The 18,630-nt window shown below is 47.6% G+C and overlaps 1 protein-coding gene across 1 annotated transcript in view; it reads left to right on the top strand.

Moving 5' to 3' along the window:
- Positions 1-18,630, top strand: part of ATP8B3 (ATPase phospholipid transporting 8B3) — a 46,148-nt gene that overhangs the window by 15,764 nt on the left and 11,754 nt on the right. The window contains exons 13-21 of the mRNA XM_044453439.1: positions 1,074-1,105; positions 1,946-2,102; positions 8,707-8,721; positions 10,463-10,651; positions 11,395-11,507; positions 12,402-12,536; positions 12,954-13,065; positions 13,929-14,004; positions 14,398-14,539. Coding sequence (XP_044309374.1) covers positions 1,074-1,105; positions 1,946-2,102; positions 8,707-8,721; positions 10,463-10,651; positions 11,395-11,507; positions 12,402-12,536; positions 12,954-13,065; positions 13,929-14,004; positions 14,398-14,539 — 971 coding nt within the window. The remainder of the gene's footprint in view (positions 1-1,073; positions 1,106-1,945; positions 2,103-8,706; positions 8,722-10,462; positions 10,652-11,394; positions 11,508-12,401; positions 12,537-12,953; positions 13,066-13,928; positions 14,005-14,397; positions 14,540-18,630) is intronic.

Below are 18,630 nucleotides of genomic sequence, written 5' to 3' on the forward strand. Positions count from 1 at the left end.
CTGACAGCCTTGCAGGTTCTGCTCAAGTATCTCCATGGAAGGAGAACCTACCACCTCCAAGGTGGTCTCTTCCATTGTCAAGCAGCCTGGCTAGTGGAAATTCTTTCTTACAACATGAATGTAGTCGGTGTGTCCTATCCTCATTCTGGAGCCATGGAAAGCAATTTGGCCGCACTGTCTGTGAAGACAGCCCTTCAAGAATGGGAAGAATGCTATCCCACTGGTTCATCATTTCTGGGCTAAAGACACCCAGCTCTTTCAGGCAATCCTCAAAGGACGTGGCTTCCAGAGCTCAAAACCCTCCATGGACACATTAGAGTTGGGGGAGAGTGGCAAGTTTTTCAGCCCAAGGGCTGAAGTTAGCTTCAGAGATTTTTTTTTTTTTTTTTGGACCAAATTCAAGTGGTTGGTGGAACAGTCAGTGAAGCTCTTACTGCTAGGAGCCAGAAGGGAGATTTGAGCCTTTTGGAAAGGGGAAAAGCCTGCATGATTGGCAGTTGGAAGAAAGGCAGAAGGATGAGGGAACGTGACCAGTGCAGGAAACTCAGAGGGCTGGAATTGGGATCCCTGGAGTTCTGCATTTGGCCCATGGGTCTAAGGTTCAGCAGCTCTGCTCCCAGTTGCCGCCGGCCTTCCCAGGGTTCCTAGTTATAGCAAGCACTCCAAACCTTCTAGTGGGCTAAGCATGGGGAGGACACCAGGCTGGGGCAGCTATTCTGAAGGGCTCCGTGCTGCATGCGTACATGAATGCTCTCAGCTGCTCTTTGTACGAAGACTGATGAGCCCTGGAGCTCCTCCATGGAATGCGTCTTCCGGTGGGATGTTGGCCTCCATTAGCAATTAAAACTTTGTTCGAGGTTTTGACTGTCAGGCACACAACAGACCCATCAGGACATCCTGAAATATGTGTACATCACTTTATCAATTTCTGGGTGGGCTGAAAACATTACGACCAAGCAAATCACTAGGATAAACACCTGGTTATGTGATCTGTTCCCTTGTTGTTTTCACAAGAATTCAGCGTGTTTCATGTCTTTAAAGTTATTTTTCTCCCCCTGTGAAAATATTTATAGGTCCGGATAAGAACCCCAAGGACAGCTTGGCGGTATGTTGGATTGCTTGTGTTAATTTCATGAAATCTTTAAGGTATTGGTGGCCAGGAAAGAGGGCAGACAAAAGATCAAGTGAAAAGCCGACGGGATAGTTTTCATTGCCAGTGTGTTCGTGCCCTGAACAAAATCTGCCTGTTGAACTTTTTACTGAATCAAGTTTATGCTTTTGAGTGCAGAGGAGTTGATTTCAATATGAAGGACTACATGGTCAGTCACTGGGAGAGTCGTGAGTTGACAGTCCGCCATCTGTCCTTCTAGCCGCCCATCCATGTCTGTGCCTGATTCGAAGTGCCAGTTCTAACTTTTGAAGCCCTAGACATCTTGGCTAGGTATAACCTCTTTCCATGTTGAGCAGCCTTTGATCAACCTTGGAGGCCCCTCTGGCTTCCCCAGCAGGGGATGCAGGTGGCTCCCTCGAAAGCCTTTTTAGAAGTGACACCTCCGAAAGAGTGTGGGCTACTGCAGAGTATGGACCCCTAGAACAAGAAGAACAGCAACACAGAGGCTTCTCCATCAGGCCTTTGTAAAGAGGGAAACCAGGTGGTTCTTCAAGGCTTTCAGATTTACAGTTGTAAAACTAGGCGGTTAATTAGTAGGGTCCCAAGAAATGAGTTTGCTAGCTCAGGGGCATCAGGTAGTGAGGATTCAGTGGCTTGCGGCTGGACTCTTGTATATGGGATGAAATGAAGTGCAGGAACAGACAATAAATCTCTCTCCGCCCCACACACACACACACACACTTTAAAATAAACAATTGCTAAGAAAGAGGAAACAGAGATGAGTTAATTCTCTCCTGGTTTGCATTTCTAAAGTGCATTTGTACTTTCCTTCAGGATGCTCCTTTGAACTGGAACAAGTATTGGGACAGGAAACTGGAATTTTATAATGCTTCACTCCTGGATACCATCCAGAGGGATGGCAATCCTTTGGTGCGGGAATTCCTACGTCTGCTTGCCCTTTGCCACACAGTCATGGTGGAGGAGAAAGACAGTAAGTTTATTGCTTCCTTTCATGTCACCAGGTCCCAGGAGGGGCATGTGAATGAAAGTAGAATGTCTGGGTAAAATCTAGATAATTGATGCTGTATTTTTACCCACGTATCTGAGTTCTGAAAATATCCTTCCCATCACACACAAAAACCCCTACTTATTTATTCCCACTACATCACACTGTTTTTCCTGCAAGCAATCATCTTCCTTTCCAGTTTCGTCCTCACAACAAACTTCCAAGTAGGTTCAGTTGAGAATCAGTAACCAACTCAAAGCCTTCCAGTGAATACCATGGCCAAGTTTGGACTAGAAGCCACATCTCCTGGCTCCCACTATTCCAGTGGCTGCACCACATGATGTTCAAAGATAGGCTGGACACGCACATGGTGGGCATGTCATGAGCGGAGCTGGCTGGAGCCAGAGGTCAGACTAGATGGCCCGGGAGGCCCCTTCTGACTCGCTCTGTTTCTATGTTTCTGTTTCTCCAAAATCCAGAGCTGCGCAAACTGCAGCTTGTTGCAAAAGAAACTTCGATTTGAAGAATTCTGGGCCTAGAATAGAACTCTGAGTCTTGCACAAAAATTTCACTAACCCAGAGACCTTCCACAATGGGAAGGTATAGACATTTTACATATATGAGACAGAGTCAGAGACAGAGACAGAGCGAGAGACAGAGACAGAGAGAGAGAGAGAGACAGATAGCCTGGACATGCACATGGTGGGCATGTTGTGAGCAGAGCCGGCTAGAGCCAGGGGTCAGACTAGATGGCCCGGAAGACCCCTTCTGACTCACTCTGTTCCTATGTTTCTGGAATTATCAGTAGGATGTATGAAACATTTGTTGGGTTTGCACTGTTAGATGGAGAACATCACATTTCCACTTCCTAGGACTAAGCATGGAATGGAGCATATGTGGCTAATGAAATGTGTATAATCAGTTAGGGTTTTGTTTTGTCTGGTGTTTTGTGGCAGGCAAAGATGCAAATCCCCAAACGGCGTGCATTCAAAATGTACGCTCAAAAAATGCAAAGTGAAAATGGAAGTGTTTTATTAATGGGAGGGGAGTGTTTACTAATGGGAAGAGAACTGCTGACTTTTCCTGCCTAAACATGCCTAAAATTGTGACTTAGAGGTCTGCAGTGGCATGATGGGAGAGGCATATCGGGTATTTTTAACAAGACACACTGTGCCAAAACTGATTTCCCTGTTGTACAAAATGTACAAGTGAAAGTTGATGACAGCGTCCATTTGATGCTCTTTTGATTGTGTTTTGCACTGTGTTTTATTAATTGTTTTGGGCTCCCCACAGAGCTTTGAGGGCTGAGTAGCAGAGAAAGGAAATAAATAAAAACAAACAATAACAGGATTTTGCATGGGTAAAATGTCCGAGGGTGTGCATTAGGTCAGTCACCCTTATAACCATCTGAGGCCTGCAGGGTCCCTATTTTTGCAGAGAAACTGCAAGCTGAAGAACCTTAAGTCTGGGGACCAAATATGGTCCCCCCAAGGTCTGAGGAGAAGCGCTGCGGGATCCTCCAGATGGTCATACGCCAACCCCTGATGATCGATGGTCGTACAGAGTTCCCCCACTCTAAAAGGCTCAGACACCACCTCCTAAGAACTCTGTGGCAGCATTTAGACCTTCAAGCTAAAGTAGGTGGGTGGACTTGGTATTTTGGCTCACCAAGTGGAATCTGGCCCTTGAAAAGCTCTCAAGAGGAAATTCAACCCTTTGAGAGGTCATGCCCATCACAAAGACCCAGGTGTTGACATGGGGGCTGGAATGACTGCACAGTGTCCCTGGAACCCTGCATTTTCTCCCACTCAGTTCTTGCTCACTTTGATGATCCGTATGAGACCTGTTTTTCTTTGACGCATTATGGGTTTTTCAGAATGTGGCTGGAAGCAGTTGATTGTTCAGAATAGGGATAGACTATTTTTAAATGCATGTTGAATTATTTGTAAAGTTTATTTTAATGGTAGAAGATGCTTAGGGTGGTGTACACGATAAACATTCAGGAAAGCCTTGGAAGGCTGAATTTGGATCTCTAGAAGGACAGATTTGGCTCCTGACCTGAAGTTCTACTTCCCTGTTGCAGAGAAAAGACAAGACTAGATGGGGGAATTAGATAGGGGGTCATTGAATTGATTGGTTCCAACAATACAAGAACCCACACTCATGAACTGAGTTATATGAACCAACTTGAGTTTCTTGCAAGTAAAAGCTGAGAAATGAATAAAAGGCATGTTAAGCATGAACAACTCTAGATAGGCTGAACATGCACATGGAGGGCATGTCATGAGTGAAGCCGGCTGGAGCCAGGGGTCAGACTAGATGGCCCGGGAGAGCCCTTCTGACTCGCTCTGTTTCTGTGTTTCTAACTCATGAACAAGTCATAATTTGCTGTTGGGTTGTGAGTTGCAGGTTGCTCACCATGGTTTGTTATCTCAGCTGGGTTCAAGTGACACATAACTCACATTTCTGTGACAATCCATAGTCCAATAACAACCTACGTTCAACCCATACTGAACCTTTGAATGTGAGTTATTGTGTTGTCCAAACTCATTCATTGGCAAGGAACCTCATAGACTCTGGAATGACTTTATACCAGGCCAGAAGCTCTTTCCCTAGTACTGGCTGATTGACCCTTCTGAATTTCAGGCAAACAAACAGAGCTCTACTTTGGATGGGCATTTTGGTCTTATGTTTCCACGTCTTTATCGAGGCAAGAGTGAAAGACATTTTTCCCCTAAATGGAATGATTCATGTATATTTGTGCAATACTTTTCAGATTTTTTTGTTTTAGCCATGGTAAATGACTGTAAGGTTTTAAATTTAGAAATGTAATAATAATAATAATAATAATAATAATAATAATAATAATAATAATAATTCCCAAGCCCCTCTCTATGTTTCAGGCTCTCCAAAGGGTTCTCTGCAGAATTAGTTAAAGAGAGTACTGGAGATTTGGTGAATCTATCTCGGTGCCAAAATGCTGGCTTGTTGGTTATTATGTGAGATTCTCAGATGTCTGGATGTATTTATCTATCCAGGCATGACACTGGATATGGAGGGATTAATAACCTTTTCTGAAATTGGAATGGGCCTGGTGAAAGTTGATGCTTTCCATTTCTATTAATCCCCCTGAGTGTACCATTCAGCCGTGACAGGACAATGTTGAGTACCTCGCCAGATTGAGAAAGCTCCTAGATCAAGTTTGATATCCCACAGATTATTTTAACCGACAGCACATTTTATTTTGGCTATAGAAGTGCAATTTACTGTAAACTGAATCTCATAGGATCAATTTGCATTGCAGAGGGAAGAAGCTAGAAATAATCCACTCACCTGGACAATAGGCACAGGTGTCCTGAAAGATGACAAAACCCCATCCCAAATGTATCTCAGTGCACTCTGACTTCTGTAGAATACATAAAGATTACTTGTGGTTGCTATATTATTATTATTATTATTATTATTATTATTATTACTACTACATAGAAACAGAGCGAGTCAGAAGGGGTCTCTGGGGCCATCTAGTGTGACCCCTGGCTCCAGCCGGTTCCGCTCACAACATGCCCACCATGTGCATGTCCAGCCTATCCTTGAACACCCGCACCGATGGGGCCTCAACCCCCTCCCGTGGAAGCCCATTCCACACCCTCGGGGTCCCGACTGTCAGGAAGTGCTTCCTGGCATCCAAATGGAACCTGGGTTCCCTGAGCTTGGCTCTGTTGGAGTGCGTCCTGCCTTCCTCTGCAGGGGAGAACAGGTCTCTACCCACCTCCGTTTGACACCCCCTCATACACCTGTGTGTTGCCAATTTATGGCGGCCTAATGAACCAAAACCCTTCAAAACACCCTGTCCTCAACAGCCCTGCTTGGCTCTTACATTTTCAAGGCTGCGTCTTCCTTTATGGGTTTAACCCATCCCAGATTTGGCTGCAGTCTTTTATCAATGCATGTACATGAATCAATATTCATAGCCAAAGGTTGGAAGGATTTGACCATTTCTGACCCATCAGTTCATTTGTTCGTTCAGAAGTTAATTGTATGCCCATTTCTGTGTCCAACTGCGATTTTTAAAAAGTGCATGAGAAATTGGGAGGGTTAGCCACACGTTATACATTTTTGTATGCATTTTCCTCCAAAATACTCTGGTGTGTGTGCATATAAATGTAAAATATTCCTTTTGATATATCCTTTCATACATTTTTTTCAGGGGAGAATTGTATCACAAAATTCATGCACAATTTAGAGGCTAACTGATTTGCTTGTTGTTCTTGGAAGTGTGTATCATTTGGTCTGTTTAAAAAGGCAATGCAAACAGAAGTTTCCCTACCCTGGTGGAGAATTTTGCTTGATCTGTATTTTTTTTTTAAACTGTGATTCCATTTGCATTTTGCAGACTAATGTGTAGGTGAGAAAGCCATTAGTCTTTGGATGGTGCATTTCTCCAAATGTTGTGGTGCAGGTCACAGTTCACAGGTTGTACACAAAAATGTATTTCTTTTCAAAGGCTGCCTTAGAAAAAGCAGGTGCACAGACTCATAACATGTATGTGGATATGAACAAGAGTAAGAGTGCATTCTTATGGTTTAAAGAAAGGAACCAGCTGCTCTGTGAGTCAGATTTAGGATCTGATATGTAGAAAGACGGGGCTGGATGAATCACCAGTTGGAATTAAGACTGCTGGGAGAAATCTCAACAACCTCAGATATGCAGATGATACCACACTAATGGCAGAAGGTGAAGAGGAACTAAATAGCCTCTTGATGCGGGTAAAAGAGGAGAGTGGAAAACCTGGCTTGAAACTCAACATTAAGAAGACTAAGATCATGGCATCTGTTCCTCTCACTTCCTGGCAAATAGATGGGGAAGAAATGGAGGGAGCGACAGATTTTATTTTCCTGGGCTCCAAGATCACCGCAGACAGGGACTGCAGCCAAGAAATTAAAAGACACTTGCTCCTTGGGAGGAAAGCTATGGCAAATCTAGACAGCATACTAAAAAGCAGGGACATCACCCTGCCAACAAAAGTGCGTATAGTCAAGGCAATGGTTTTCCCAGTGGCAATGTATGGCTGTGAAAGCTGGACCATAAGGAAGGCTGAGCGCTGAAGAATTGAGGCCTTTGGATTGTGGTGCTGGGGGAGACTCTGTGAGTCCCTTGGACCGCAAGGCGATCAAACTGGTCAGTCCTAGAGGAGATCAACCCTGACTGCTCTTTAGAAGGCCAGATCCTGAAGCTGAAGCTCAAATACTTTGGCCACCTAATGAGAAGGAAGGACTCCCTGGAGAAGACCCTGATGCTGGGAAGGATTGACGGCAAAAGAAGAAGGGGACGGCAGAGGATGAGGAGGCTGGGTGGGGTCCCTGGGGCGGAGGGTGTGGGCTTGGCTGGACTCCAGGGGACGGTGGAGGACAGGAAGGCCTGGAGGAGTGTTGTCCATGGGGTCGCAATGGGTCAGACATGACTTTGCGACTAACAACAACAACAAATGTATAAAATGAACATACAACGAGTCAACTCTTTGGTTCATGTTTCGGAGATGCTGTCAAGTTGTTTTGGACGTATGGGGACTCTGGTCTCCAAAAGGTCCTGACAGCTCAGCTCAGCGTTTGTCATCCCAAGGCTATGGCTTCCTTTCCCAAATCATCTCATAGTTGGTCTCCCCGCCCACTCTCCTCCTCCTCCTCCTCCTCCACCATCACCATCTCTACCATGTTCTCCTTCTTCAGCACCATCTCCTCCTCCTCCTCCTCCTCCTCCTCCTCTGTCTTCTCCAGGGACTCTTGCCATCTCAGGATGTGCCCAAAATGCAGCAGCTCCTGTTTATCATTTTGGCTTCCAGGGCAAGGTCTGCTTGGTTGGATTCAGGACTGACTGACTTGCTTTTCTGTCAGTTCAGGGGATTCCCAAAGCTCTCCTCCAGCACCACGTTTCAAACACATCCATTTTCTTCCTGTCCACTTTCTTCCCTGTCCGGCTTCCATGCCCAGGCATAGCCACCTGGAACACAAGAGCGGGAACAGTCCTGCCCTTCGTCTCCAATGCACCCCCCGTACACTTGATGAGTTTTTTTCTAGTTCCTTCATCGCCGCTGTTCTCCACTCCCTCTCAAATCGCAGACCACTGGCAGATCCTGGATGCATTAAACTAAAGAATCTGGGAACTCTAAAGTTCCAAGAGAAGTTTGGATTGAAAAACAGCATTTCAGGAGCATCTCCTTGGAAACCCTGCTGCCTGCAAAGAAGAAATCAGAAGGGCTAATTACCCTTTTCTCCCATATCTCTGCTTACTTCTCTCTTGACAGTTGAAAGGGATCAGCTGGGCAAGGGTGCCCATAGCCACAGGGGCCTGCCCTGCGCATCCCTTTGGCGCATGAGCACCCAGTTTTGTGAATTCTGCATAAACAAACAAAGTGATTAGAGTTACAGGCAGATTAATCGCTACCCATTGACGTGGGGTGGTTTGGAAATGGCAGGTGAAACCTCAACTATTTATATGTTTTTGATGTGTGGAAATGTCAGTCCAGTGAGATCATGAGCCATTTCTGGTGCAACAGGTGACTTGGCTCAGGTGCACAGCATGCATTTCGCAGGAAGAAAGTTGCCAGGTGGTCCTGATACAAAAACTTTCTCTTTGCTTGAGGACCTGTAAAGCTCTACAAATCCATCCTGGGTTGGGGACTCTCTTTGAACCCAGGCCCAGGTCTCCCATAGGGAATCTGCTGCTTCCCAGTTATGCACATTTTGACTCAAAGCTAAAAGTCTTCCCTGCCACTAACCAAATCTTAAGAGGGGCATTTCAGCTTTTAAGGATGGAGAATATTGTGCAAAAATCAGGAAACCATCCATGAAAGGGAGATAGAGGAAAGACTATGGAGCACAGGAAAGGGGACTGGCACCAAGTTTTAAGAAAGAGGCAGTTTTAAGAGTTTTAAGAAAGGGTCTCTTGGAGGTCAACAAAATGATGCAGGGTTTGAACATGCTGCCCTGTGAGGAGAGACTGAGGGAACTGGGCACATTCCGCCTTGAGAAGGGAAGGCTGAGTGGGGACATGATATCTCTATAAGTCCTTCAAAGACTATCACAAAGAGGAAGGCCAAGATATCTTCTCACTGGTAAAAGAATGTATGACATGGAAAATTCAAGTCCAGCAGCAGCAAGCCAGATTCAGGCTAGATATCAGGAAAAGCTTCCTCACTGTCAGAGCAACATGACCATGGGACCAGCTGCCTGGAGAGGTGGGGGCTCTCCCACACTGGAGGCACTCAAGGCCAAACTGGGCAGCCCTCTGAGTGGGATGGTGTAGCTTGATATCCTGCAAGAGCAGGGGCTGGACTGGATGGCCTTCATGGCCCCTTCCAACTCTACTATTCTATGGTTCTATGCTTCTACGTCTGGATTTGCCCATCTTCTGTCATCTGCCTTAGTCAGCAACAATTTTGGATACAGATTTGACGTACATCTTGGGTAGGTAGGGGTTTACGCTTTGAATTCTGCTCTGCCAGTCTCTGAATTTAGAGTGTAGTTTACATGATATCTGTTTATTTGGGGCAGGGTTGAAACCAACTTAAACTAAGGCATTCAGTGCAGTTTGCATCACTTGATTGGTTTGAGTAGTCGAGCTTCTTGGTTCTAAGAAGCTCAAATAATGAGGGTATGAAGACTGACCCTGCTCCCTAATGGTTTGTACTCAGGATCTCCTAGTTTTGTGTATTCCAGCTTGAAAGCATGCAAATGTTAGTAGGTAAACAGGAACCACAGGTGGGCAGGTAACAGTGATCTGTGCACTTGGGTGTTTAGTCATGCTGGCGACATGACCACGGAGACTGCGGACAAATGTGGACAGTGCTAAGAAACAGAGATTAACAGTGCCTCCTGGTGTTGGACATGAGTGTGGACTTATGTCAGGGGAAACCTTTTTTCTTTCACTGCATTTGGTCCTGCAAAGTGTTCAAACAGCAAGGTTATACTTACACCCATCCAAACAAAGCTCGTGATGGAAGATTACTTAAAACATGTTTCTATTCTCCCTTTGTTCAACTTTTCCAAGGTGGGTTACAGGTGGACATAAAGCACAACCCAGCAGTGAGAATTAATTAACCCCCACCTGGCAATTAGCAGGTGCCACTCAGAGAAAGCACCCCAGAGATGCTTAATTAATTGTTTGATTGAGTTCGTTTTTATACTGCCTGATAGCTGAGGCTCTCTGGGTGGTTAACAAAAGTTTAAAAATTACATTCATGTTTTCAAGGAATCTTGCAGATTTCAAAAGCTGGGGTCACTTTGAAGGTTCTTAGCATAACAGTCCAAGCATCCCAGAAATGACTTAGGAATATTTCTCTCTCCTAGATCAAGTACTTTATCAGGCAGCCTCCCCGGATGAAGAAGCCTTGGTGATGGCCGCCAGGAATATGGGCTATGTCTTTCTCTCCCGAACCCCGGAAAGCATCACCATTAGTGAGCTGGGCGTGGAAAGGACCTACGAAGTGTTGGCGCTGCTGGATTTTAACAGTGTGCGCAAACGGATGTCCATCCTTGGTGAGTGTGAACGCGTCTGGAAGTGCCCCTTTCTGGACGAAATCTTCGATGAAATCTGAAATTGAAACATGCCTATGTAACGTTAGAAATATGAACGGAAAGGTGGGCTTTTCGGAGGCCTGAAACAGAACTTGCTGCGGTATTTACTAACCCACACCTTCTGTCTTCCTTGCCCTACTCAGCATGATTCCCTCCATGGCTTGGAAGCCCCTTTCTCCAAGCCTGGCCCTGTTTCTAAGTCCTGCTTCCAAAGTGACCACAAGATGGCTCCACTGCACTATTGCTCCACCGAGGGGCTTTCTGTGGGGCATCTGGTTTGCCATGCACACTTGTCTGATGCCCTTACCAGTGCCTGGAACCCTTGGGCAGCTTCCCAGGGCCCTCCTTTAGTTTTATGGTTATTTTTTTTATTTCCTCATCTTCCTCCTCCTCCTCCTCTTCTTCTATTTTCCCAGCCTGGCACTGGGATAGATCATTGATACAGGAAGGCCCCTCTCAGGCACCACTTTGCTCAGGATCCTCTGAGCAGAGCCAGCTGGAGTTGGGGGTCAGACTAGATGGCCCAGGAGACCCCTTCTGACTTGCTCTGTTTCTGTACTTCCACCTGGAATGTCTCCTGCTGCAGCCTGCTAGGCTTTTATGCTGAATGTGTGTGCCGCTCACTCACCTGCATGTCATTTCTGCTCACCAAGGGTGCTCAGGCTAGTGTACACTGCTCAAGAGGGTTTGTTTCCTCCTTTCAGTGAGAGACCCTGAAGGCCACATCAAACTTTACACCAAGGGGGCTGACACCGTGATCTTGGAGAGACTTCACTGCGACCAGGCTACGGAAGGTTGCACCATCAAGGCGCTTAATGTGAGTTGGCACCAAACTCAGGAAAAGAAGGGGAAAGGTGTGAATCACTGCCTACCTGAGGCAGGAGATGAGTAGTTGCTGCTGCTCAGGGAGGCAAGGTGAATCCTCAAGCAGAGGGAAATTTGAGAGCTTCTCTTCAGAAGGGGAAGCAAAATGCGGAACCAGTTCTCTAAGCCACCACTCAGGTCTGCTGCCAGATTAATGGCAGTGTTTGCATCTCACTGAGTTCTTTGTTAGAAAGGCTTGATCAGATATAAGGAACAGAATCCCTGCAATGCTGTCAGTGCTTTAATTTGAAAGAGGAGGTTCTGTTGAAAGCTTATACAACAAAAGCTTTGTCGGGAATCCTGTCTACATGAGTCAGAACCATAATCCCTACTGGAAGGGTGACCTGCTAAGAGAGCAGACCAGATCCTCTTGCGACATCACTATGGGCTGGAAGACCTGAACAATCCAGTCTTGCTCAAGGCTGGTATGATGGAAATGAGAGAGGCTGCTTGAAAGATAGGTGAGATCAGGGGATCATTCAGAAAGACAACAGGCACACTCCTCACTGTGGTTGGGTGCCTTGGCTTCAAAGAAGCTTTAATGAATTGAGCACTGATGATCCATGTATTGCGCATTACTCCTGTTCATTATACTTAGCAAGCCTCATTATCCTTGAGGGTTATTTGAATAATCGTTGTTCTATCTGCTTCCTCCAACCTGTTGCTCTCCCAACTCACCTATTCATGGAAGCCTGATCCATAATACTTAATAATCCCAACTTATTTATTGTGGCATTCTAGTGCAGGCTTAAGAAGGACTGCTCTATCCACTACTCCACACTGCTTCCTGTTGCAAATCCATTACAGAGTCTTCTTTGTGTTAGCCCTGTGTTGTCTTCTCTCCCAGAGTTTTGCTGCAGAGACCTTGAGGACTCTGTGCTTAGCTACCAGAGAGGTTGACGAACAGGAGTACGCCCTGTGGAGCAAGAACCACCACGCTGCCACCATCCTGTTGCAGGATCGTGCCCAGGAGCTTGACAAGGTGTATGAGGACCTTGAGAAGAATCTCTGGGTAGGCACACCCTCTCTTCCGTGCTTCCATGATTCCCCGGCTTTCATTCCTTTGGCAGATCTGCACATGGTCTTTGGACATGGCTTCAGCTTTCTGACTCGCTTCTAGTTTTTCTGCCCTGGGCCCCCTTCAGCCCTCAAAGCGCATTTCACTTCATGAGCAAAAGAGCTTCCAAAAGATTGAGACATAATCAAAAGATTGTCTCAGTGGAATCACCGAGGGCAAGCTTTACACTACACATGGGCAAAACACAGTTGCAGTTAAAAACAATGACAAAGATCCTGAAAAAGAATCTCCCAGGGCCGCGATTTTGCACAGTAAAAGGATAACCCTTTCCTGGCTGATTTCAGGCTTTTTCTTGCCCCTTTGCCTGGTTTGCTCTTTCAGCTCCTGGGTGCCACAGCAATTGAGGACAAGCTGCAAGACGGGGTGCCTGAAACCATTCAGCTGCTCAAACGGGGGGACATCAAAGTGTGGGTGCTGACAGGAGACAAGCAAGGTATGGAGTGTATAAAGCTTACGGCACATTTCTGATGTGCTGGACTTCAAGTCCCAGCAACCTTGACCGCACCTGCAGCACACCTTCTTCCCAGCCCTGCTTTATCAAGAGTCGGGCCTGGTTCTGATGTTGTATCGATGGTTCTCCAGCTTGGTTCCACCTGGACCAATGCTGCTGCAGCAGAAACAAGCTTGGTGCCTCAGAACCTCTTCTGAAAAAGATTAGCAGGCATCAAAACAGCTTCATTCCAGTTTGGCAGAACTCCTTCAGAACAGAGTATGGAAGCAGCAAGACAGAAGATAGAAATTAGAAGATTTCTTTCCAGTCCAGAAGAGTCTTCCAGGGTGTAATGTGAGAGCTAGAAAGCAGAGTGTGTGTTCATTCCACTCCTCCAGAGTAGAGTGCAAAATCTGGGAAACAGAAAATTGTTTTATTTTCTATTTCTATTTTATTTTCTCTATTTTTCTATTTTCTATTTTTTCTATTTTCTATTTTCTATTTCTATTTTATTTCTTATTTCTATTTTCAATCCAGAAAAACCTCTCCAGATTGGATTTCAGATGCTGGAAAACAAAGGTCCAGACTGAAAACTGGGGATCATGACTCCGTTCTTGACCTGTTTAGAGAAATCTAAGAATTTGATCTCTGCATGTTCATTTCCGCCCATAAATAAATTTCATGATAAAACATTTTAAAAGTTCATTCAATCCAGACATATATGTTTCAAAGTGCATTTGCTTTGTGGCTTTCTTTTGAAAACGAAGACACCCAGTCAGTGCAAAGATGGAAGCAAAAAGATCAGTGCTGCTTCCTTGCCCCTTCTGGCTTCAGCATCTAATCTGTGATCTTTGCTGTGTTTGCAGAAACAGCGGTCAATATTGGTTTTGCATGTCAACTCCTTTCGGATGATATGGCTATCCTGGAAGAGAGTGATATCAGGTATGATGGGGAGATGTTCTGGAGGAAGAGGTGGTGGGCTCAGGAGACTGGGCTGAATCCAGACCTAGCTAGAGTAAACCCATGGCCACACCTAGAGTGGACCCACCGACTTCAGTGGAAGTCAAGTTTGGTAACTTTTGTGTGGGTCCACTGCTGTGCTGTAGAGGCCCCTCTCCCAGCATGCATAGACCCCGTGAGCGGCTGTGCTTGGCCAGTGTCCTATCCCGACCCTGAGCCTTCCCAGCCAGCAGTTGGAGTGTTAGTGAACATTCCTTGCTGCTACCACAGCTAGATGGAAGGGGAGCATTGCAGAGGGGACAGCTGGCAAACCTTTCCAGCCCGTTGCATTCATCAGCCGGCTTGTGCTTCCAGTCCCTGCACCTTGTTTTGCAGTGAGATCCTGAAAGAACCATGGCTCAGCAAAAGCAGCTTACCTGGCAGTGAAGAAGCTCTTTGCGACGAAGGCTCTTTCCCACCAACCCAGGCCTTCTCGAGGCATGACAAGAAAGCCCTGGTGGTCACGGGGGACTTCCTAGTAAGATTTATTTCCTCCTGTCTCTTTCCTCGCCCAAACCTCCAGCTTGCCTGCTCACCTTCCAACCAGGCACAGAAGACCTGGCTGGAGCCACTCATGTTCTCGCCCATGAGATCAACCAGCCTTGGATGATGTGGTCGAGCCCTCCATGGGCTAGTTCATGATGAGCCGCAGCGCCCACGGGTGTCACAAGGCCTGTGCAGCTCTGACTGCAGGGTGGTTGTGTCATGTGAATCCAGACATGGTGGGTCATGCAAAGCTCACACGTGTTTGGCAGTGAAAGAGGCAGTTGTTCTTGGCACGTGTTTCAGAGCCAGGGTGACACGGACTCCTTGGCTGGGGAGGATGGACCCTGGGGGATGAGGGCCCCAGCCATAGAGATGGCGAGGTGGAAGAACTTATCTCAAGGCCGCTGTGAGAACGGCCAGGGCCTGCAGGAGCCAGAAGGGGCATGGGAACAGGCCCAGAGGAGCCTGGTCCAGACCTTGACCCCATGGCATGGTGCTGGGACAGAAGAGCTGGCCAACTAGAGGGGCTGTGCATGGCTAGAAGGTTTGCCCTTTTCAGAAAGGCACTTTCCAAGGACTGGGGTCCAGGGTTACTCAGAAGGAGGGTTCTTGGAAATAGTTTCTAGTTTGGCTTCAACAAACTACTTTCTGCATGCTCAGAGACTCTTTCTTTGCTGGATATGGGTTGCTGGATGTGGAAGGAGGGGAAACCTAGCTCTAGGTACATATTTGGAATGCTAAACACACCACACAGCCTCCCCATGAGTTTAATAATCTGGAATGGTCTGTCATGCTTTGGAAATGGTCCACTGGGACCTTCCAGTTCATAAACCTTTTTTCTGCAAAGGCTGAAGCCAAAGTTATGACTGCCTTTTGAATACCCTCCCTTGAAGTGACTACTCCACCATTCTGTTTAAATGCCTCTCCTAGATTTTAGGAACAGAGTGGAGAACCATATTTTAAATTCAGCATTTTCTAGCATATAGCCGTTTAATGCCCACACAATTATAATATCTCTGGGTTTTAATATTTTATTTAGGCTTTGTTGTTTTAAATTGTTGTGCACTGTCTTGATAGGTTTGTATTTGTGTGTATTTGTGGTAAATGCATCATGTGGAACCATGAAGTCCTGCAAATTTTATGTTCCCCCTGCTGGAAAAGAAGCACCTCCTGTAACATTTTGCTGCAGTGTTCAGCTTAGCTAGGGCAGAGGCTTACCAGCAGAGGCTTTACCTGGGTCAGCCATGGCAAAAACAGGGTGATTCTAATCATTCTGAAAAACTGGGATGGTTCCTGTGTGTTTGAGCACTTTCCTCCCACGTCACTCGCAGGAGGGGGAGTCCGGCATGGCCTCCTCCTTCCCTGGCACCGACCTGGAGCTGGGAGCAGGTTCTCTCTGCTTGGGGAGGCTGGGGCTGAGGAGGCCTGGGGGACCAGCAGGACCCCCAGCCTGGGACCACACGCAGCCAGGGGGCCGCTGCAGGAGAGGCGAGGGCCAGGGCACGGCCGCCCACCACCACCAGGAAGACACAGTGGTGGGTGGTTGTTGTTGGGGACTCCCTGCTGAGGGGCACTGAGGCCGCCCCAACCTGGAGACAAGGGAGGTTTGCTGCCTGCTGGGCGCACGCATCCAGCATGTGAAGGACAGAGTGGAGCGCCTTGTTCACTCCGGGGTCACCAGCCGCTCCTGGTGATCCATGTGGGCACAAACGATGTGGCCAGGCAGCGTGTGGTTGGGACCACCAGGGACTTTGAGGCCTTGGGGAAGAAACTCAGGGAGCTAAAGGTCCAAGTGGTCGCCTCGTCGATCGTACTGGTCCGGGGATTTGGGCCAGGCAGGGACAGGAGGGCCTCCGAGGTGAACGACTGGCTTAGGTGTGGTGCCAGAAGGAACGCTTCGGGTTCCTCGACCACGGCCCCCGGTTTCTTGCCAATGGACTTCTGGCAAGGGATGGGTTGCACCTCATGAGGATGGGGAAAAGGTCCTTTGGAGATGCTCTAGCGAGCTTTAAAGTCCAGAAGACTTTAAACTGAGGTGCGGTAGGGTGGGCTCAGGCCCTCCAGTAACGATTCTGCACTGGACAAGCGTGGGGAGAGGATCAGGGCTCTGGGAGCAGGTTTTAGAGGTACTGCAGGGACTGACAGGCCTCCTTCAGAGAGGGGCCAGGTATCAGGGAGGATGGGAGGCAGGAGGAGGCTGGGGACTCCAAGGAAAGGGAGCGGTGGGAAGGAGTTGGGGTGCAGGTACACCAATGCTAGGAGCAAGGGTAACAAGCAGGAAGAGCTGGAAGCTCTCCTGGGAATGGGAGGGTCTGACCTGGTGGGGATCATGGAAACCTGGTGGGATGAAAGGCAAGACTGGAGTGTGAACATAGAGGGGTATCACCTTTTTAGAAAGGACAGGAAGGGCAAGAGGGGTGGGGACGTGACTTCATACGTCAGGGAAGGGATAGGATGCAGTGAGATAGGATGCAGCACAGATGGGGATCTGGTAGAGGCGGCCTGGGTGAAACTTAGGGGTTTTGACAGGGAAAGAGACCAACAGTGGGGGCAAGTTATTGCCCTCCAGGTCAACTTGAGACCTGGGATGATGTCCTGAAAGATAAGAGTCTAAGGATATTTCAGGGGAGAGACACAGTAATTATGGGAGATTTCAATCTCCCGGATATTAGTTGGGAGACTCACTCAGCAGTGACAGCTGGGTCACGTTGCTTCCTAGATGCTATAGAGGGAGGGTTTTTCACAAAGAAAGTCTGAGAGTTGACACAGGGCAGGGGTGGGGGGGACACATCCTTGACTTGGTCTTGACCAACAGGGAGGAGCTGATAGATGAGGTACAGATTAGGGGAGCTCTGGATGCGAGTGATCACTCCATCCTTTGCCTTGAAATCAGGGGACTGGGGACGTGCAGCAGGTCGAGCACCAGAAGCTGGGACTTCAAGAGGGCCAACTTTGGCCATTGAAGGCCAGACTGGGGAAAATCTCCTGGGACAGGTTACTGGGAGGCAAGCGAGTTGAGGAGGGGTGGATGGCACTCAAAAGGAGGTCTTGGAGGCACAAGCCTTGAGGATACTTCTAGTTAATAAGGCAGGGAGGCAATGGAGAGCACCGCCATGGATGCGAAAGGAGGCGGTTAGAGGGATTAGACGCAAGAGGAACCTCCGTAGGAAATGGGTGCTGGGGGAAATAGACAAAAGGGTATACTGGGAGGAGGAGGCCCATTGCAGAAGGATTCTTCACAAGGCTAAGGCTGATTACGAGCTGAGACTTGCCAAGAATATCAAGAGCAACAGAAAGGGCTTCTTTCAGCATGTAAATAGGAAGAGGAAGGGGAGACAAGTGGTGGGACCACTAAATAAGGAGGAAGGAGAGCCCGTGACTGATACGAGGGAACAGGCACAGATGCTAAATGACTATTTTGCCTCTGTGTTCTCCCCAAAGCAGGACGGGGGACATCTGCATAGGAGATTAGATGAGGCTGGGGACTTAGGGGCACAGATTAGAGTCACCCCCTTGAAGTTGAGGGGCTGCTCAGGGCATTGGGCATTACAAAGGTGCCAGGCCCTGACGGGTTACACCTGAGAGAACATAGAGAGTTGGCAGGGGCTCTCTCACGCCCTCTGGCCTCCATTTTTGAGGCCTCGTGGAGAACGGGTGAGGTTCCAGAGGTCTGGAGGGTGGCGTCAGTGCTCCCAATTTTCAGAAAGGGTAGTAGAAGGGACATGGGGAATTACAGGCCAGTTAGCCTTACATTCATTGTACGAAAAGCAATGGAAAGGCTCATAACAGAGAGAGATCTAGTGATGCCAGGGAGGGAAGGGAGGCTGACAGCCACACAACACGGCTTCCTCAAAAACAGGTCCTGCCAGACAAACCTTGTGAATTCTATGACAAGGTTTCGAGGTGGCTGGATGGAGGGGATGCAGTGGATGTGGTTTACCTGGATTCCAGCAGGGCCTTTTACAAAGTGCCCCATGATATCCTGGTGGAGAAACTGAGGAGTTTTGGGATACACCAAAGCACCGTCTGGTGGATTAGGGCATGGCTGACTGACCGAAAGCAGAGGGTAACCATTAGTGGGGA

The sequence above is a fragment of the Varanus komodoensis genome, unplaced genomic scaffold (genome assembly GCF_004798865.1).
Source record: "Varanus komodoensis strain SLA01 unplaced genomic scaffold, ASM479886v1 scaffold79, whole genome shotgun sequence".
NCBI classification, from domain to species: Eukaryota; Metazoa; Chordata; class Lepidosauria; order Squamata; family Varanidae; genus Varanus; species Varanus komodoensis.